Source organism: Euprymna scolopes, chromosome 31, assembly GCF_053919585.1.
Source record: "Euprymna scolopes isolate OS-2025 chromosome 31, ASM5391958v1, whole genome shotgun sequence".
Taxonomy (NCBI): domain Eukaryota; kingdom Metazoa; phylum Mollusca; class Cephalopoda; order Sepiida; family Sepiolidae; genus Euprymna; species Euprymna scolopes.
Window position 1 is genome coordinate 30,792,837 of NC_136512.1, and position 23,496 is coordinate 30,816,332.

The window sequence follows — 23,496 nt, forward strand, 5'->3', positions numbered from 1 at the left end:
CATGTGTGCATACATCATACAGGTTTTTTTTTTTCTCATGAACCAGGGAGAATTCTGAACAAGCACCCACAAATTTTAATTGTTATTTTTTGTTTGTTTTATTAGAAATGATCAGTTTCTATTACAAAAAGCTTTTCATGTATTTTCTTTTATATTGGATTGCCTAGATATTTGTGTTTTTGTTTTCTTGTCTTTTAATTAAAAAAATTTAATTTTATTTTCGTGTATGCAAATGCAGCAGTATCTAGATTGAGCGGCCAGAGCTTTCTAAGTAAAACTAAAAAATATGTTACAAATTTTAGTAACATAAATAATATATATCAATGCCTCTGTTCAGTCTCAAGAGACAATGGATACCCCCTGTAAGGGTAACCGCACATGTAATTTTGAGGCGAGATTTTCACAAGCTCAAACCACACTTCTTTTGAATTGGCACTGCTCGAGTCTAATGGCAAAAAGAAGTGCTAGATGACTGGAAACAATGTCGAGATAAGCGTAGAGCACATACAGGATCTGGAATTCCCAAATGGTCACCCATTTTAGTATTGACCAGGCTCAACATTGCTTAACTTTGGTGATCTAACGGGAATCGATGTGTCAACATGAATTATGCTATATAATATATATAATTCTGTTGCTGAAAAAATATCACAAATTTAAATAGCATAAATAATATATATAATTCTGTTACTGTTGGAGAAATATAAACAGTGCTTGATTTACATTTATAAGAGCATGATACATTTATTACATATAGTACTATAGAGTAATATTTTGATTAGCCGTTGATACCTACTGTTACAATAGGAATGAGAAATCTTGTTTGTTGAGCTGAGGAATGACACGTTCGCTTATTAACTGTCCTATGATTTATTACTGAAATATAATTCTTAGAAAAAAAAAGTGAATACAATAAAGTGTATAGCATCTCACTTTATTTAAAGCTGGTGGCAAATATTAGCAGCCATATTGAAATCTATGTACTTTCTTGTATAAATTTCTTGTAATTATATTTCACTAATAAATTACACACTTAATAGTAGGGAATAACTTATACCACACTATGTATATAAATATCTATATATTAATACGATAGCGTGTTATTTTCTGTGTCATGCTTACATCTGGGTCGTTTAATTGTTATGTACTTCTATTTCTTGTCATAAATAATTTTACCAAGAATTCTTCATAAGATTTGGCTTCGCTTTCGATTATAGCTGATGGCACTTAAGTCATCTATTTTTTTTTTATAAATAATTTTATCAAGAATTCTTCATAAGTTTTGGTTTCGGTCATGGCTGAAGAAACTCAAGTTATATATATATATATATATATATATATATATATATATATATATATAATATATATATATATATATATATTTTCATAAGTTTTTATTTTGGTTTCCATTCAAGCTAATGCACCCAAGTCATATGGATATATTTTTTTTATTTTTGAAATTGCAACTTTATAATATATAAAAATCGATAGAACATTAACTATAATAATATATATACAAAATCTGCAAGAATTAAAATATCATATTTAAGCATACTTTACGACCGGACGTTCGTGCTAGCTTAGATAAATACTTTTTGCAGTTTTAACAAAAAAAAGCTACAATAATATCAGAGCATCTCCATTTACACTGGACATCTACAGAATGCCAACATTAATATATTGATATATCAACACCAAGATATGAATGAGTCTCTTGTGGAATTTCCACAGGTCCCACTAGTCTATGTAATAATAATAATTATAATAATAATAATACAGTAAAACAATTTTATGTTTGTACATACCTTATCACCTGCCACTGCGCTTTTTTTTTTCTTTTTTTTTTTTTTTTTCTAAAAAGATGGATTCACCTGATTGCTGAACATGCAATGTAAAAAAGAAAAAAGTAAAATAATGTTGCTCTTGTGTTTCATGTGAAACTCAAACTATAATAAACTTTCTTGGCATATGGGTTAGAATCAAAGTGAATGCCCCAAACTCCGATGATACTGGGTGCATGTCAGCGAGGTAGCAGATTGTATCAATCCCGAGCATCCTAGGCCACTGTGAAATGGAGAGGGACGACGGATGGTGTTTCTTGCAATCTTGGCTGTATCACAGATGGTGGTATAGACATCGCGCCTGAATGGACCAAGGAATCAAATCTTTTGCTGATCATGATCTGATTATGTTCTCCAAGCATCAGCTGAAGGTCAAGATCAGATGTGATAGAAAAAGATTACATTCCTTGGAGTTTGAAAGATGGTGGATAAGAGTGGCAAGCTTGTGTGTGAGAAGAGACATCAAGTAGAGACATACTCATGTGGTACACATGATTCCAGATCCTATCGGTCTCCAGTCTTTTGGGTAAATTTTGAAGTTTCTAGTCTCTTAGCTAGTCATGTGAATGAGTTTCCCCCTCCCTGGTAATAGAAAGCCTCCAAGATGCCCACTCCCAATTTCTATATCTTTTTGTCTTTGGCCTTTCTTCCCCATTTGCATTCATCTTGGAAGGATTCCGCCCACTTCCTTGCCCCATTTCTTTTCTTCCACACTTAGATGCCACTCTCACTTAAAGATTGACCTGCTTGTTTTTGGCAAACCGAAAAACAGTGAATAATCTATTATTTAGAAAGGGTTGGGAGGGCCTTACTAACCAATTTCTATTTTTTTCTGTATTGCTCACTCCTTTGCCAATAAAATGTAATTCCTGTATATATTTATGTTTAAATAAAACTACTTCAAATTTGGGTTTGGCTTAAGTAGAACACCCCCTGGAATGAATGTGGTATTGTGGTGACTGAGATGATTCTAGTTAAGAGTAGGATAGACAGTAGTAGGACGACTAACAATACCCATTATCCCTACATTTTTGATTGGTCTTGTGCCTAATTTGTTGAATATGTAATATTTTTATATTTTGTGTAAATAAATATTTCAAAGTGTAGTATCTGTTCTGTCCAAATATGGTGTGTGGCTCTGTGTTTATGCAGAACATCCATAAAATGGAAATACTTCAAACTCCTACAAACGTTTTGGAAATCCCACCCCCACCCCACCCCAATCACGTATATTGTAAAAGTACATTAACCAGAATATGTAGATAAGTATGTTTCAGTTTGAACAAAGTTGGTACAATTATATTGTGGGTTATGCATTCATACATGAAATCCATAGAATTAAATATTTTTAAGCACAACGACAATATAAAACGGGTAAAGAATACAACTGTGAAATTTACACAACTATCTGTTAATGTATTGTGTGTCTTAGTGAATAGCTTAATAATGTGGTTAGTACATTTCTCTGGCATTCAAGATGTTGTTCAACAGATCTGGAATGTCATTTAATCTATATTAATTGACCAATAGCAAAACGTTCAGTAAGCTAATACAAACCAAGGATCAGATGCAACAAGCTCTATGATTGGCTACTTTATTTGTGGTCATCTTTTCATAGATATGTACAAAGCAGTCACAAAGCATTCATATCATTTGAATTCTTCAGATTACTGATCTCATCTTGAATGTTATTTTCACAATGCTTTGGTCGATGTAACCGCCAACTTTCTTCAGGTGTATCTTGCTAAATTTAGGAATGTTTCTTGAACTCGGAAATCTGTATGGAATTTTGAACAGAACCTTTCACTTAATCCACAGGGGCAACATACTCCCACTCTATCAGTCATGATTGGGTAGAAGTTTGACAAAATACTCCTGAGAAGGTTGGCGGTTACATTGACCGAAATGTTGTGAAAATAGCACTCATAATGAGAACAGTAGTCTGAATGATACGAATAATCAATCCTCATCTCAAAAATTAAGAAACGTAAGTCACAGAGTATTTCCTTAAAATGCCCATTCATTTTCAAAGATTTAACATACAACAAAAAAGACTGAATTTTGAATACAAGTTTTTTTTTGTTTTTGTTTTTTTAATTTAAATGCAATGAAACTAAACATAAAACTATTAAAATGTTTTATTGAAGAAAAAGGTAAACCTGTTTTAATAATGTTGAAATGTTTTGTCAGTATGTTTTGTTTTTGTTTTGTTTTTTTCATAAAAGCTTTTTTTTTTCTTTTTTTCTTTCAGTTTTTTTATTTCAAAAAATTTTCTTTAATTTAAAAAAAAAAAAAAAAAAAATTGTTATCTTCAACACTGTCTCTCTAAATGACTTGTTTTCTTTTTACAGAAATGACAAATCTGGGATTATAGTGTGACTTTGAGTCACTTGATAACCTATATTATAAATTATTATTTAAGCTTTTTTTTTTTTTTTTTTTTCAAAATGTCTGAATGCATCGTAAACAAATAGTTGATTGCCAGAGAGAGAGCAGATTCATGTGAGTAAAATAAAAACATCTTCATCAAAGGAGTTTCATCAGAATTTCTTTTGCATTAAAACCATTGAATGATGGAACAATTCTAATATTTTTCCCAAATCCTGATACAATCTAAATTCCTAATTACAGATTCTGATTCTAGAATCACTTAATCACCTAAAAAAAATATTCGTCTGACAAACTTTGTTCTCTTTATGTATTCTATCCAAGATTTTGATAAACTCATTGTGAGATTTTTATCTATATTTTGTACTTGGGTCATTTTTATTGGGTCATTTTTAAAATTTTATTTTAGTTTCATTTTTACCTAAATTGATTAAAATCTATAAATTCAGTACATATTTATAATTTTATCATAAGTACTAGCAAACTAGAAAATTATGTTTGAAAAAAAAACTTGAAAGAATCATTTTTGGAATTGGAAATTAACTAAATTCTTTTTCAAATCCAATTCCTCAAAGAAATTTTTTATTTTCGATTTCCAATTCTGATTAATCGTCTCAACAGTAGTCTTAACTCATTAGCACTCATGGCCCTTTTTTAGTATCAGAAGGATAATTAACTCTATTTATTTTCATAGTCATGAAGATTGGAGTTATTTTCAAATATTACACCTAGTCTTTAATGTATATTGGCAATATTAAAGTCTCAGTTTTTGGTATACTATAAAAATCTAGAGTGGAAGGATACAATTAGTTTCAGCTATTTTTCAATCAAATATTTTTCGTAAGCAGTCCTTATAACCAACCCACACTGATACATAGCAAAAATAAATCCTCTATCGTCTAGTACTACCAGATCAGGCTGTCTTAAGATAACGACTTCCTAATTCAAAAGCACCAATCATTAAAGCTTTTTTGTTTTTATTTATTTTTTCTCTTTGCAAAACTCAATCATAAAAATAGACATATAATGAAAAATAAAATAAAAACAACAATCGACCCCCTCCCCCACTCTTTAAAAATTTTTTTTTTTTTTTTTGCACCTACTTTCCTGTCTGAAGAAACTGGCTTCCTATCTTAAAGAACATAAAAACTTTTCATTTTACTTTTGAAAACAAACTTTTCAAGAAATCAAAACATTTTACTTTTGAAAAAAAAAAACTTTTCTAGAAATAGACAAAACAATTATATATTTTCTTGGCATAAAATGATCTCCACAGGTTGAAATGCCATTAAACAAAAATAAACTCAACTCTAACTATCATATAAAGTTAAGTAAATTATTGAAATATTTAGTATCAAGCAATGTATTTGTAAAAGATTTTTGGTAATACATTAAAGAGAAAAATGTGGAAGTTAGGGTTTAATGATTGCAAAAGATATATTATTTAATTGGAATTCATTATTGAAATGAGTATTATTTATTAATTTATTTATTGCAAACTGTTATCCTCATCTTTCTTAGTTGTTGTTTCATGACGTTTCGGCTAACTATTCCTCTCTGGCCTTCGTCAGGTGGTAACTGTGACGGAATAGGAAGGCCAGAGGAATAGTTGGCCAAAACGTTGTGAAACAATAACTAAGAAAGATGAGGATAATAGTCCGCAATGAATAAATTAATAAATAATACTCATCTCAATGATGAATCCTAATTAAATAATATATATATATACCATTTGGTACGGACCCGACCATGGAAGGTCAGATAATAAATAAGCGTGGATTTATAAGACCAAAAATTCCAATCTTGATCGCCCTTCGGGGTCCATGACACAGTGGATAGAGACGTTGAATCTCTGCAGTTCCAGGTGAGAATTGTCTGAAGATAGTGGTTTCAATCCTACCGGCCAAAGGCTTATTTGACCCAAAAAACGTGAGACGACAACAACTATGGATGGCATTAATTGCTGAGAATGGAGTTAGGAGATTCGGAGTTCCTATCCTGTCATAGTTACGAAGACCAGAGGAATAGTTAGCCGAAATGTTGAGAAACCACATCTAAGGAAGATGAGGATAATAGTCTACAATAAATTAATAAATAATACTCAATAAATGTAAATAAGTAATAAATAAATTAAGATTGCAAAAGATGTTTAAAATAAAAAATGCTATTCTTTTTACAATGAAAGATGTCTACTTTTCCAAATTAATATATCTTTTTGGAGCATACAACATTTTAGGACACCAGGGGATCGGAGACAGAAAAGAACAGTGGTTGACCTTAACCTTGACCATCACACACAGAATTTGTAAACAAATATATATAAATAAAAATTGCATTGTTCGATTTTTCACCAACAAAATTTATTTTTATTTTTTTAATATAAGATGCATTTTTTTTTTATTTATCAAAACTTTTTAATAAAACTATTTCAATAAAACTTTTTAATAAACATTTGAAGGATAATTATTTTATATTTTCATGGTTATATTGCTTTTTTGGTAGGCATTTGGATTTTTAAATAAGATTCATTGTTAATATAGAGAAAATTTTATTTTAAGAAGATAGGATAAGGAATAAATATTTATTTTTTAATGTGGCGTACAAAACTGGGCTGGGGGGATAGGAATTTCCCTACGTTAAAAACTGACTTTAGAATTGAGAATTTAGGGTCATTGCAGGGAATATGTAGCATATATCTGATGGTACAACGCTGTAGATGCTAAAGAGGATCAGAGACCACCTTTCCAACTCCAGTGAACACTAGGGATTTGTATTCCAAGTGAGGGTGAATCATTGTCTTGTAAAGCCTAGTTGGCAAATGTCAATCATGAGGAATTTGGTAGCTCAGGATATGCAATACGTAAAGCTCCTTATTAACCTTATTAGATATATAAGATAAGTGGTCATCAAACCTGAGATTGCTAGATATTATTACTTCCAGATAGTTATGACATTTTGAGAATGGACAAATGTGTCTTAAAACCAAATCCCATGGAAAGGAATAGGAGAGAGAGGTATCTAGAGGAAAATATATAACTATGAAAATATAAAATAATTATCCTCGATTGTTTATTAAAAAGTTTTATTTCAAATAGTTTTATTACAAGTTTTATAGATTACAAATATACACACATTAAAAAAAAAAAAAAAATTAAACTTGTTGGCGAAAAACCAAACAACTCGGAGAGGTGGGGGTATTTATGTTGCCGTGTGTGAAGGTCAAGGTCAACCAGTATCGACTGAAAGCTGTTGCTTTTGTGCCTCTGATCTCCTGGAGTCCTCATACCCTATGTTATATTTTTTTTTTTTCTTTTTTTCTTTTTTTAGATGAGTATTAACTATTCATATTATTTGAATTCTTCAAACTACTGTTCTCATCTTGAGTATTATTTTCACAATGTTTTGGTCGATGTAACCTTTGACCTTCTTCAAGTGTACCTTGTTGAACTCGGGAATCTACATGGAATTTTGAATAGAACCTTTTATTTAATCCATAGGAGTAGCATGCTCTTGTTCTGTCACCCATGATTGGGTAGAAGCCCTAAGTAATTTGCAATTATATTTTGAGTGTCACCTGCACTGAGAATTGAACCTTCAACCTCCAGAAGAGTGTAACTTTACAACTGAATTTTACCAAGTACTTTATCCACTATGCCAAAAAAAGATTCCAGAGTTTGACAAGATGCACCAAAAGGTCTGAGATTACATTGACTGAAATGTTGTGAAAATAACTCAAGATGAGAGCTGTAGTCCGACTAACACAAATAATACAGATATATTTTTATTGACAATTTTCAGAACGATTTTGTTGACTCCTTTGTTAAGATTTTAAAAATCAAATTTGAATTTATTTTTATTAGAAATGACAATCTGTAAAGTGAATGTGTCTTTGAGATGACAAAGTGTGGTGAGAGAGCTCAAGGAAGCAAGGGCAGATAATTCTTATGTTTATTGGCAAATCAGAAGTTATTCGGGGATTAAGCTTTTGGCTAAGTTTATTTTCAGAAAAAATATATGCTTAACTTTATTCAACAAATTGTTTCTTATTGTGTTATTTTTAAACTATTTTTATAAGCACATGTTTAAGATAGAAAGCTAGTGTGAATTTCTTTAAATGTCTTGTTTAATAGTTTTAGGAAAAATAAACAAAGTACTGAAATTTAAATTATAAGCCTAAAGATAAAAATAGATTAGGTAATTTAAAAAATCAAAAAGTTTATTCTAATACTTAATTTTTTTTTTTTTCTATAAACCATATTCCTGATCTTGCTTATACTAAATGCTTTGATGTCACAACTGATCGAACAGGCCTTCTGATGTTGATGGTCTAGACCTAAGAAGTACATAACATATATTTAATGATTTCATTTAAAGTTAATTCTGATGTCAGCACTCCTCTGATGATTGTCAAGGAAAGATTTTTTCCAATAACATTTTACTAACATAAATCTGTTTCTCTTGGCTGTTTCGAAGATAGGTACTCCTTCAACATTTTAATTCATTAAATACAAAAAAAAAATAAAATAGACATACCAAAATAATCGGTCCTCTATTGAATTAAAACATTTTTTGCTAAATTTATTTTGATTTAGTGCTGTGTAGATGTTATTAAGGTCATACCTATAATAGGTTAAAATATCTAACGTATGAGGTTTTTAACTGAAAGCAAGATTTCCAGTCAGCAGATTTCTTTTCTTTTCTGTGATATTATTAATGTTTCTTGCACCAAGTTATACGAAGTAAGAAAAAAAAATACAAAGAAGAAATGAGTTTATCAGCAAAATGATAGGAAATTGTTCACAAAGGAACACAAAAGAAAGCTGAAACAGGATGGTTAATCAAGGGGTGTCAGTGAATGGAGACAAAAGATCAAAGGATAAGTCAGTATTTTGGAGTTTTAGATGTGGTGGTGAGTTTTGCAACTGTTCATGACAGTTGGATCATCTTGTGTTTGTGACGGTTGATAACAATTACAGTGGAAAGGTGTGGGACACAGCCAAAGTTGGGTTGTAGTTCAGAAGAGATAGTGAACTAGATCAACCAACTGATGAACACAGCATCAACAGTGGACGTGGATCTTGGCTTCAGAGGGAAGATGGTGCCATACACTCAGCCAGAGTGCAATTGATATTTGCAAAATATGTCAACAGTTTTCTTTGTTTTATTTTGTTTTTGTACTTGTGAACCAATGCACGTCCTCAGCATTCACCAATGTGTGAGAGATGATGACAAGGCCAGAGAAGATGAAAGAAAAGACTATCATGGAAACAATGTTACGTCGGTGATGTTGTTGAGTAGGTGGGTAGGAGAACCATGTCGTATCGTATTTTTAGTTGCTACGCTCCACTCTTATTTTTCTGAGAAAATTTTATTCTGAAATGAAATTCTACCCTATCAAATTTATATTGGCTTAAGGGTTAACATAAAACATTGACAAAAAATTGAGGCAAAATATATAAAACTTTTGACTTAAATTAAAAAATAGTATAAACCATGGTTTGATTAAAATCAATATTTTTTAATATTGGCCAAAATTTTTTAACTTATTGCTAAGGCTATGACGAGAATAATTTTTTCATTATTTTGACTCTCGATTATATATCAGTTAATATCTAATGTTTTTAGATAATGATGTGGTTCTCGATTAACTGTGTCGGATATATATTTGAATCAAAACAATAAGAATATTCTCTTGTCATAGCCCTGCTTATTACAGTGTGTTTGCAAACTTATAAGCCAAATGTAATTTTATAATTCATATATTTCTTATCATATCACTTTTTTTTGCAAACTACTGGACCAATCTGGCTGAAATTTTGTATGGACCTTTGCTATAATATGATACAGCAAACTAAGTATTATGGTATCTGTTCGATGAACAGTTATGGATTAATAGGGATTAGTATTTAATTTAAAAATGGGCACAAAGTTAACCATATTCAACCATCAATTTGGCATAAAGCACTCATTCTAAGTAAATGGGTTATAACTTTTTGCATGTTTTTGACAAAGAAAAAGGCTAGTTTATGCTAATACCCCAGCTGACTGGAAATCTTGCCCTCAGTAAAACCTCAAATGTTATCTCTTGGCCTGTTATAGGTATGACCTTGAGATATATATGTGTGTGTATGTATCTTTTTTTCTTTCTTTTTATTTTAGCTTAACCCCCCCCCCCCCTCTCTTTCTGTTTTATTTGGGTCATTTTTTTTTCATCTTAAGATTTAATTCCATATTTTCAATGATTTGTTCAGCATTTGAAGACGGACCCGACAGTGACATTCCTTACCAGGTCGCTGCTAGTTCTAGTCGAGATTCCGTTGCGGATGAAATGCCGAACATAGTCGCGAAAATAAAACCGTCGCCACCACCGCACCACACCGAAAGTAGCAACTTAAAACTAAAGCAGAGAGGAGAACTGGCAAAGGCCAAGTACAACGCAAAAAGTTCCATTGAAAAAGACAATCCTGATCCTCCGTCTGAAACGATTAAAAAAACTAAGAATTTATCCCCGGCAGATCCTCAGACTGCCAAGAAAATCCACAATCAACAATATCCTATCCAAAATCCTGACGTAGTAAACAAAGAGACTTGGGTTAAAAAAACACAAGTACAAAACTATCACCATGATGGTGCAGCAGATGTTTCTGCGAATAATCCTTCCGTCAGGAATGATATTGATGTGCAGCCATCTTCAAGAGAGACGTCAAGAATCGGTTCACAGTCTGAAAGTTCCGGCCCGGTGTGGCATCATCTTGGTTCATACCCTCAATATCAAAAACAAGGTGTGGTCGCAGGTCCTGGTGACAGAGATGTATTGCGTAGCAGCCTTCAGCAGCAACAGCGTCAACACGAAGAACAGCTCTTACAACAGCAACAACAGCAACAATCTCAGAGTCAGAACAGGGCATCTAATTATGGTGCGTCTGATCATCAGGTCCCCTTGATTGATCCTCAGGTTGCTCTCAGCCAGCCCAAAATCTATGGTGAAGATGGCCAGCCTCTTATATCCAAGAATTACATTCTTAACAGCCAGAAGGCGAATCAGCAGTTACAAGGTCGTCTCTATCAGCCGTCCAGCCAAAATTACATCCAGACTCAGTACCTACAAGAAAATGGTCATATGTCTCCCCAACAACAACAGCAGCAGCAGCAACAACCCCCACTTCGAAAATATGGTTACCATAATAACAACAACAACAACAATTATGGTTACCGACAAAATGTTGCTGCTTACCGTAATGGATATGCATTGCAGCAGCCATATCAGCAGGTGTCTGGGACATATCGAGACCCCAGCAATGGCTATGTGCCCAGTTCAGGCCAGGCATACAACTGGGGAGACTATCCAGCTGATTACATTTACACTGACCAGAATCCTGATTACGCAAATATTGGTGCCAACGCAGTCCAGGGCTACCAATATCAACCAGGTATCATTTGCACAGGTGTCTCTCTCTCTCTCTCCGTCCGTCCATGTTTCCTTGTACTTAGACTGGCTACCCATCTCTCTGTATATACATTTTCATCTTACCATATGCGTTTTATATATAATCTTTTTATAAAGTGAAGGAAAACAGGGCTCAACAGAAACATAGCAAGTATCTTAATATGTACATATTAAAATTAACCATTTGTTTTTATTATATAAAAGGCAGTTGTTTGTATGTTTATATATTCAGCTAAAACTTGTACAAATACACAACAAACCTCTACAAAGTTGGTATTTTTTTTAATCAGTGTTGCTCTAGAAAAATATTTAAAATGTAAAAAAAAAATTTTTTTTTTTTTTTTGTATGGTCAAATGGTCATTCATATCATTTGATGTTAAGAAGTAAACACGATTTTAATTTTATCATGTATTAATACAGCCCAGGAAATGAGTCAGCATTTATTTATTATTTTTTTTTTAATTAAGGCACTAACTCTGGATTTAATTTATCGTTTCTTAAGTAAAAGGAAAGGAGAGTAGGATAAACTTTCTTTTAGTAGTGCTCTGGGGGCATCCTGACTTTAATATTTTCACTCCTCACTTAAAGGTATGTCTCTTTGAGGAGGATGAGGTTAAAACTTCACAATATTGCATCTCCTATTTAGGTTTTTTTTTTTTTTTTTGTTTTTTTTGTTTTTTTTTTTTTTATCCGGGCAATGCTGGATAACCCTGCTAGTAATAAAAAAAAGAAAAATTAAATGTTTTAGAATATTGGTATTAGTCTCATATCTTTATCCTAACAATGCTCATAACTTTTTTTTCAGAATTTTTAGATGATGATTAATAATTTGTATTAGAACTAGTGTTCTCAACTTGGTTGTTATTTCCCCAACTTTTCAGATGAAATAACCTTTAATCTTCTTCAGGTGTGCCTTGTCAAACTTTGGAATCTGTACAACATTTCAAACTGACCACTTTGTGTCATCCACAAGAGTAGATTGTTCTTGTTCTGTCAGTCATGACTGGATACAAGTATTAATTATTGTATTATTATTTACTAGCAGTTCAGCCCAGCTTTACTCAGGCCCTAGTTCATAGCTTTATGTGCATATATATATATATATATTAAAAATTTGATTCATGTCCAGGTAACCTACATCTAAAATTTCAAGTGTTTAGACCCAAAATTGACAGGAGTTTGGTAGAGTCTGAAAAGGTCAATTCTTTCAACTTTGACCTCCTGGCAGCAAAATTTTCGCCCAAAAACTGATTAAAAAGCTTGCTGCATATCTGAATACCCCTTATGTAAAATTTCACATTTTTAGACCCGAAATTGGCTGAATAGTTTGCTAGAGACTGCAAAGGTCAAATCTTTTGAACTTTGACCTCTTAGCAGCAAAATTTTCAGCTAAAAACCGATTAAAAAGCTTGCCCTATGTCTGAATACATTTTATGTAAAATTTCAAATGTTTAGACCAAAAATTGGTTGAGAGGTCAAATCTTTTTAAAACTCGGCTGAAGCAATGTTCATACAAAATATTACACTTCATTATAATGATTTCAGGTCATACTAACGAAAATTAACTTTTAATCTGTTGCCTTGTTATTCAAATTAACAATTAAATCTGGGCAGTATCAGGGAAAAAACAAGTAAAGATTGAGGACATGTATTGTATAGAGAGAAATATTATAAGAATGACAATGAGATGATGGGTCTTTAATGTGAGGCTTAGACCTGATGATGTCGGAGGAAAATTAAGTCTGGACAGTATAGGGAGATGTGTGCAGAAGAGTATATTTTGATGATATGGCCATGTTGAAAGAATGGTTGAGAATTTTTTTTTTTTTTTTTACACAGGAGTCACCACTTATCAAGGCTCAGAGGCCACTCGAGGATAAGAGTTAAAGTGTGTACAGTAGTCAATGGGACAATAATCGTTAGTAGTGGAAATTTGGTAAACTGGATTACTTAAGAGGTATGGCTTATCAAGAACTTGTTTACGTTGGACTTGAAGACGACCATATTGTAGTCAGCTGGAAAGCAGGCAAATGGAAGAGTTCAACAGGCGTGCAGTTCTAAAAAAGAAGCTTTGTTCATGGAATCTGTGTTTAGGTTCGGATAAAGAGTGGGGGAAATTATTGATAGTGTTTTCAGCCAAATGAGTATTTCTCGTGAAAATTTGGAGAGGGGGGACCATAGATTGGAGTTCTGACAAGCACTTGCCATGAAAATAACGATAAAGCAGAGACAGGCTCGGAAGTCTCTTCTGTGAGAAAGAGGTTGCAGGGAAGAGAAAAGTGCATCCCCTACTAGGCTACAAAGTCTATTTCGAACTCCATCAAGGCAGGATAAGATCTTTCTAGCAGCTCCTGCCCAGATGTGGCAACAGTACTCCATCCTTGGATGTACCTGGCTCTTACATAGGTAGAATTGTTGGATTAGTGGATGTGGAACAGTTGAAGTAGCAGGGAAATGCCAAAGAAAACATGGAAGTACTAAAAATGGATTTTAAAGTGACTGAACTAATAAAAGGAAGAAAAGGGAAGAAAAGGATAATTGTCATCATCATCAATTTAATGTCTGTTTCACATAAATTAAAATGAGGTTTAATTTCTGATGCCTCTGTAAAACTCTAACAGCGAGAATCTGTCTTTCTTGATGAGTCGTTCCCCTTAAGTAATCCAATTTACCAAATTTACTCTACTAACGATTCCTATGATATTGTCCCATTGACTACTGTACACTCTTTAACCCTTATCCTCGAGTGGCCTATGGGCCTTGGTAAAAAAACTGTCTTCCTACTACAACTACAAAGAACTTTCTTTCCTTCCTTCATGTGCCAAACATTGAATGGAATTTCCGTGAACAGAGTTTCTTTCCATCATAACTAAGTTTGCCTTCAAAACTTGTATTACACATCTATGATATCATTCTTATATTATTTCTCTTCATGCAACACATGTCCACAACCCTCATTGGTTAAGTGTCACTTCTATACATCATCACACTGTGTACATATGTCTGTCTTGGTCGACAATTGTAACTCAATTGTAATTATGGGTTGGAATCTTCTGGTTTAACTACTAAAGAAAAAATGAGTTGACTTAAGAGTTTAAAAAATTAATGGAATTTCTGAATATGGAATACAATTTTTTTGTGATATCTTTTTCATGTTTTGCTAATAATTTTTCATTTTTTTGTTAATAATTTTTTTTTTTTTTTTACAAATCAAATTAAAAGTAATACACTTATTATTTCTTTAACTAGATAAATTCACTATAAATAATTATAAAAGACTAATTCCTGAGGACACTTTTAGGGTTCATCTGATAAAATACTTAAGGTACTTTTAGTGACCAGGACTGTATATTGGTGGACTGTTTCTCATGTTATAGATGTACCTATTTACTATGCCTCCCCACAGGACAGAGTTAGACACCAGGGTCGTTTTTTAACGTTATAGATGTAGCACCCTATTTAGATACTAATATCCAGATACATATATTTGGTGATTTTAATGCCTATCACACTAATTGACTCCATTTCACAAGCTATACAAATACAGCTGGCAATAACGTGCATAACTTCTTTTATGTTTGCTAGAGATTATTAAAATAGAAAGTGCCTAAACAGGTTTGATAAATAAATCGAATAGCGAGTGTTTTCTTTTCAAACCAAATATTGCAGGACGTTAATTGATTTTTCTTTGGAATTCTTTTTAAATAAAGATTGATAATTTTGATAATTTGGACGATTATTTTCATAACATTTCAGACGATGTAACCTCTGACCTTCAGATCCATCTTTTTAAATTTGTGAATCTTTTGTATAATTTGGATTATTCAGACTACTGTTCCCATCTTGAATATTACACACACACACACGTTATTTATTTGTTTTTGCGATATGTTTTTAATGAATTCAATTATTTATACGAAACTGCACTTTTATCTAAATGAGAGTTGGGAATAAATTTTCCTTTCACCAATTTGGTACCTCCAAATGGGGAGCAGCATATGTATTTTTAAAATGTAATTATCAACTGACACGTGTTTTGTATGTATATGTATATATATATATATATATATATATATATATAATTAGAATGAAAAATGACGAATATAATTATATATAAATTTATTATATCATCAAAACAATAAGCAAACATCAAGGAGAAAATTAAGAAACAAAAACTCTTTAGACCGTGGTATTACGAAACTATAAGTGTAAAGTTCAATCGTCCAAATAATCCAAACAATATAAATTATCAATCCTCATTTTAAAAATTCAGAAACATAATATTGGGAATCTTCGTCTAACTATATAACCTATATGGAATTTTGAATTAGACCCTTTGTTTAATTCAGGGGGAGAGATTGTTCTTGTTGCATCAGCCCTAACCGATTTTATTCTTAGTTATTATTACCTGTCATAACCTCCTGAAGACTATCACTTGTTACTCAATGCCTTTAACCGTTACATCATCAGTTTGTTTGGTTAACAATTGTTTCTCTTACAACAGGTAATAATGACTATGAATAATATGAATAAATAAACACTTTTAACCAGTCATGTTTAATGGAACAAGAACAATCTACCTCTACAAATTAAATATGAGTTCAAAATTCCGTATTGGTTCTCGAATTTGATGGGAAAATACTCTTGTTTGGAAAGATGTACCTAAAAAAAGGGTTGGTGATTACCTCGCACAAAACGTTGTGAAAACAGCAGCCAAAAAAGAAAATAGTGATTTCAGTAATCCAGATTTATTTTTAAAAGCTCTTTTTAATAATTGTTAATAAACCTTTCGTTTAAAATTAAATTTCAAATAATAATGTGCAATTTACAAGTGTCCAACTGGTAAATGATATCATTGTCTTTTTCTTTTCTTTTTTTTCTTTTAGTATTTTTTACTATTTTGCTCATTTAAAATGTCTGGATGCATTTATCTTTCGTTGTTTAATATCATTGATAAATTTGTCTGTGGTTTTCTTTTCTTTTTTTCACGCATTTGTTTCTGTGTATGTACATTTTTATTTATCACTTTGTATAAGCATATGAATATATGTAGTTGCATATATATATATGCACATGCACAAACACTATTACCTACATATGTGCATACATGTTTCTGTAACTAATAATGTTTGTATAAATAAACATTATTATAAACACATTCTGTTCAGTCATCGAGCACTCTTTAATAAGCACAAAAGTTTCAGTGGATCTACATCCAGGAAACAAAAACTGTACATCCATTATATATAAGAGTGTACTTCTAAAAAACAAAATAGGTTTAAGGCTGCTAGAATTCATGCTAGAGTTGTCTGCAAAAATTTGTGGATAAAGTACTTGGTAAAAATCAGTTGTAAAGTTACACACTTTTGGAGGTTGAAGGTTCAATCCTTAGTGCAGGCAACATTCAAGATACAATTGCAAATTACTTATGACTTTTACTCAGTCTTGGCTGACAGAACAGGAACATGCTACCCCTGTGGATTAAATAAAAGTTTCTGTTAGAAATTCTGTTTCTGAGTTCGATAGAAAGATTCCAGAGTTCAACAAGATACACCTGAAGAAGGTTAGACGTTACATCGACTGAAACGTTATTAAAATAACACTCAAGATGAGAACAGTGGTCCGAAGAATCAGATCCTCATCTTAAAATTTATGAATGTAACTTGTCTTTCATTACTCGTAGAGCTTATGTAGTGGAGCAGGGTATGCAATAATGGATTTTTGCCTCCACTTGGCCAGATAACAGGTGTTTGTCATTTATATAAATCTATTAGGTCAGTGTAAAAGTTTTTGCTGATTAAAATTTAATCTTTTTTAAAGATAACTGTGTTTTTGAAAATCTTTATTCATAACAATAACGGTTTTTATGCTTTGTAACTTGATTCCATCTGTCAACGAGCTTATAAATTCCACACCTGTAAAATTCTTAAGGTTTTGATGTGAAATATGAATCCAACTCGTTTCCTCTTATAGTGTTAACCTAAACCTATTTCAATGGTTTTTTAATCTATAAATATAAAAGCGAAAATGTATTATGTATGTTTGTATGTGTGTTCGCATTTTCTGTATGTCTACAAAAGGCTTTTTTCAGAGACGCGGTCGCTCGCCTAACAACTTTTTAAAACTTTTTATATCACATATAAATCGTAATATCTCAGAGTTAACAATGAAGCTTGCCTGTCTATTTAATTTGCTCGACTTTGGGAAGATAAATATTCAACATTTGTCGCTTGCCGCATGTGGATTAGTCTTTTTCCTATAACATCTTTAGAAGCGTTCCTGCAGTAAATGAAATACTATCCCGCAGTCAAACTTGACCTCATTAAGTTATTAAAACGGGCACCTGCCAAATCCAAGTAATTAAATAAATTCAAACATGTTTCCATTAGCATCTCGCGGTGGGGCAATGGTTAACATCGCACGTTTTTTTTTTTTCACACTTTAATTTACAACTTTGCCTCAAGGGTTCGGGTTCGATCCTCATACTTACCTACTAAAACATTTTTTGACCTCATTAAAAACTGTCTCACAGAAAATATTAACTGCGACTTCTATTTGACTTCATTAAGGCATTAAGTGCGCGCATCTGTCAATTCTCTTCCTACTTAAATAAATTCAAACGTCTTTCAGTAACTCTTTCTTGCTGGCTGAGCGGTTAACGTGTCATGTTTTTTTCACATTTTATTTTCCAACTTCGCCTCAGGGTTTCAGGTTCAATCCTACCTACCTACCAAAACTTTTAACCCCCGCCCCCCACACCGTGTTTCTTTTTGATTTAAAAGCACACACACCCGGGAAACGCCAGGTATCCCCACTAGTCCTTGATAAAAGTGATAATCCAAGGGAACTAGGTCAGGAGAATATGCAGGATAGGGCAAGATTTCTTAACCAAAATTCTTTAACCTTTCTTTCTATAGGGAACACACACACACACACTTATTGAATTCTAACAAGCTTCTCATAAATGCCTTGCTTGTAAAATTCTTTAGATTTTGATGTGAAATATAAATCTAATTCATGTTTAATCGTCTTTCGTGATGTTGACCTAAAACCATCTAAATGGTCTTGTAATTTTCAAAAGAAGTGATATTCCGAGGAAGCTAGGCCAGGAGAATATGTAGAATGGGGCAAGATTTCTCAACCAAATACTCCCAGATCTTTGGTTAGTAGTTCTGTGTGAGGACAAGCATTATCATGATGAGAGATTACTCCCTTTTTTGTTAATTAAAGGAGGTTATTTTCGGGTTAACATAGTCAGAATATTTCAGAAAAATATGAATAATGCTTTAATAATCTGAAAGAAAAAAATTATAAATTAATCATGGTGATATTAAACATATCACCAATAATAACTATGTATGAAATTACAATCGTTTAAAATGCTTCTTCTACAAACCAGTAAAATCTTTTACACCGGCATATTTAGATTTCGGAATTGTCATTTAAGAATATCAGTTTGCATTTTATAGAAACAGAATTGCTCTTTTGCATAATAGCTTTAAATGGACCTATTTATTCGGATGACGATGTTTATGGCAGCACCTTATTCATAGGATGATTGCCTATCCTGTAACAGGTTTACAAGTATTAAGATGCTTTTGGGAAATATCTCATTCGTCCTATTCCTTTTCAGAAAAACAAAGAAAAAAATAGTGTCAAACACACACACACACATATATATATATGACGCAATGTGAAGAAAATTTAGGCATCTACATATAACAAAAAAAATTAGAACAAAAAAAAAAAATTATGAGTATGCATCGATTCCATCTTTTGGCATTTGGTTTGAAAATAATGTGTGTGTATACACTAGCAGTTCAGCCCGGCTTTGCTTGGGCCCTATGTACTGTTCATAACTTTATGTGCATAGGTATTTATTAAAAAGGGTACATATGTATGGTAATACCTTTCTATATAATAGGCTTCCTTAACTACAATAGAGAAAAGTTGGTAAGGACCGCAGAGGTAAAATATTTTTAACTTTGACCTCAATTTCGACCCCCTTAACATTTATTGTTTTGGGATCAAATCAAGTTAAAATGTTTGACCCACATTCAAGTTACCTACATCTAAAATTTCAAGTATTTAGACCCAAAATTGGCGGAGGAGTTTGGTAGAATCTGCAAAGATCAACTCTTCCAACCTTGATCTCTTGGCAGCAAAACATTCACCCAAAAACTGATAAAAAAGCTTGCTGCATGTCTGAATACCCCTTATGTTGCAATATTTTGGGTGTATAATGGGGTATGATCCCACACAGTCGGACGATTCTATTTATAAACGATGCTGCTAAGAACTGACGAATCAAATTAATTCACGTTCTGTTACCAACCAATCAGAAACCAGAATTGCTTCATAAATATTAAACCTTGTCTGGAGCAATTTCACATGTTCTTTCCCGGGTTTTGACACGGTAAGAATATTTTGTTCTGTGGAACTGTCTACTACAAACAAGTCACCTCCCAGGACTTGTGTGTAACAGCGAACCATCTGAAACTGTTCTGAGGACTCAAAATGGCTTACACTTCTAGAGGTTATGGGCCCAGTCTGAATCCGAAAAACCTTCTAATTTTAGGGGATTTCTTGATTTTCTAAATACTAACTTCTGTTCTTTAGTTCCTTTTAAATAACGTAGGACTTGTTTAGCTCTATTAGTGAACCATCTGAAACTGTTCTGAGTATTCAAAATGGCTTACACTTCTAGACCTTATGTATAATTTCAAATGTTTTGACCAAAAATTAGCTGAATAGTTTGCTAGAGACTGCAAATGTAAAATCGTTAGAACTTTGACCCCTTGAAAGCCAAATATTCAGCCAAAAACCGAATAAAAAGCTTGCTCTATGTCTGAATACACTTTATGTAAAATTTCAAATGTTTAGACCAAAGATTTACTGAGTAATAACTTTGACCCCAATTTTAACCCCTTAGCATTTAGGCTCAAATTGAATTATAAAGTTTGATCCATGTCCAAGGAACCTATATCTAAAATTTCATGTGTTTAGACGCAAAATTGGTGGAGGAGTTTGGTAGAGTTCTCAAAGGTCAAATCATTGAACTTTGACCCCTTAACAGCCAAATTTCTGGCTGAATACCGATCAAAAAGATTTTCCCAAATCTCAATACTTATATCAAATCTCAAGTCTGTAGACTGAAAATGTACAGAGTTATTGTGTAGGGAAATGTACACACACACACACAGACAGACAGACAGACGAATTTTCACTTTTATAGATATATAGATATATCTGTGCAAAGCATGGGACTTTGCTATACGCTTGTGCACCGGCTTTGTGGGCACCCTTGCAGTAATTGGATGTTGTTAAAAGTAACTATTGCTTAAGCTGTTTAAAAGTTAATTACTTCCTTAAGTGACTAAAATGCAACTAGGAACTTTAAAGCAAATAGATTCTATCAAAGTTGACACTTATATTGTTACGCATAAAAATTGAAACAATTACAAAGTATCACAATGCTTAACATTTGTTTAGCATCATAAACACATTTTTATCAAATATATAGCAACGATACCACCAACTTGGTATGCACCCTCTCTAGGTGGAGATACATCTCTAAGTGGGGATTTTATGAAGAACCGCAACAAATACGACTTTAAACTTTGACCATTACCTTGAAAATGGTTTGCACCATCACTAGGTGGGGACCATCATTATGCCAGGTTTGGTCATGATCAGTCCAGTGGTGTGGGCTGTAGGAGTTGCACACACACACACACACACACACACACATAAATGCTACTACTTTATATATATATATTATATATAATATATATATATATATATATATATATATATATATATATATATATATATATATATAAATTAGTTTTTCAAGAGTAGTGTCTGTACACTTAAATATTTTCCAAACATGTTTTTGATTACTGAAACAGGAAGTCTGTTTACTGTCTGTATCTTATTTTACATCAATTATTGTATTCTTTTTTTTTTATTTTATGTTCTTTTAATTTGAAACCCTTATGACCTACAAATCCCAAATTTGGGGAGGAAGGGTCTTCAATTATTTTACTAGCTGTGGTGTTAGTCTGTACAGTGTGATAGATATAACTATAACTTTAAAAGAGATCCATTAAATATTTAGATAATTTTACGAAATTGTATTAACCTTTTCATTTAATACTAGTGGAGATTTGGTGCTTGTCTGTCTGAAACGGAAAATTATATTACCTTTTTATACTCAATACAGTTTTCTATACTGTTTCAGACTAATTTACTATCTTGTTTACTATCTACAGTGTTCATATGGAGGGGGGGTAGTATAGTATCTGTCCTATAGTCATGTACTCTCCCAAGCATTATCTCCTCCTTGGTGTGTGTGGATGGGGGCAGTGTAGTGGTATGTTTGCTTATAAATAAATGCTTGTAAAAATATGCGATCAGTGGACAAATTCTTTTCCAGTCATAATGTCCAGTTTCAAAACAATCTGGCTGAACAAAAATAAAAACAAACATTTAAATAAAAAACAAAACAAAACAATCTCTTTGTTTTTAATGATAACTGAGGTTTTGGACGATGCCAATTTTTTTCGTTAAAAAAAATGTATATTGTTCCATTAAATTTTCATTGTTGAAATAATTTTACTTTGCTCATTTTTCAAAAAAGAAGTTGAAAAGACATTTTTTTGCTAAGTAATGAACTTTGGAAGATTGTCAGTCAAAGAAACACAATCGCCAAAAAACGTTTTATTGCTAGTGGTCAGATGGAAAAATCATTTGCAAATGTGACTGTTTCACTTGCAACGTAAGCCCTACACACACACACACACACACACACACACACATATATATATATATATATATATATATGTATATATATATGTTACGAGTGAAACAGTCACATTTGCGAATTATATATATATTGGAGAATTATTCAATGCAAAGTAGATTAGAAATTAAAATGTTTATTGTTCGATACAAGGGAGACAAATTAAAATTTCTTTAAAGAGTTTTAAAGAATACCATTTTACTTGCATCTTGACTCATCTATTTTTGGATTTTAATACTCCTACATTCATCTTCATATGTTGTTTCCACAATGGTATATCTTTTGGACTTGTATATCTATATTGTTATTTTTTAACCCCCCCCCCATTCTGAAGTTTTCAATTTATGTGCTGACCAGCAAAATTGTAGCCAGCCTTTTACTGTTTGTTTTGCTATTTTTCCTCTGAGGAGAAGAGCCATTCTTTGAAACTCTATAGAGTAAGGAAAATTTCATTTGTATCCATTGTAACAAACAATAAATGCTATAATTTCTAATCTACTTTGCATTTTATTCAAATTATTGAGCATTTTCATCTGGTTAGGATTATCCCCTATAAATATTTTAATATTTGTTTATATCTGCTTTGCGTTTCCAAAATCATTCATTTTGTAACTTTTAATTTCTGAACTATATATATATAATAATAATAATAATAATAATAATAATAATAATACTAGCAATGGGTGCCAGGCGTTGCCCGGGTGTTTGGAGGTGTATGCTGAGCAATATAAAAAAAAAAAATAAAAATAAAAAAAACAGTAATTTTTTTTTAACTTTGACCCCTTAATATTTATTGTCTTGGGCTCAAATCAAGTTATTAAGTTAAATCCATGTCCAAGGAACCAATATCTAAAATGTCAAGTGTTTAAACCCAAAATTGTCAGAGGAGTTTGGTAGAGTTCTCAAAGGTCAAATCGTTGAACTTTGACCCCTTAACAGCCAAATTTCTGTCCGAAACCCGATCACATCGATTTTCCCAAATCTCAGTACCTTGTATATCAAATTTCGAGTTGGT

At 32.2% G+C, this 23,496-nt stretch overlaps 1 protein-coding gene across 1 annotated transcript in view; it reads left to right on the top strand.

Annotated features, from left to right (window-relative positions):
• LOC145255671 (uncharacterized) overlaps window positions 1-23,496 on the top strand; it is a 144,379-nt gene that overhangs the window by 77,574 nt on the left and 43,309 nt on the right. The window contains exon 5 of the mRNA XM_080114232.1: window positions 10,481-11,659. Within this exon, the coding sequence (XP_079970358.1) occupies window positions 10,481-11,659 (1,179 nt within the window). The remainder of the gene's footprint in view (window positions 1-10,480; window positions 11,660-23,496) is intronic.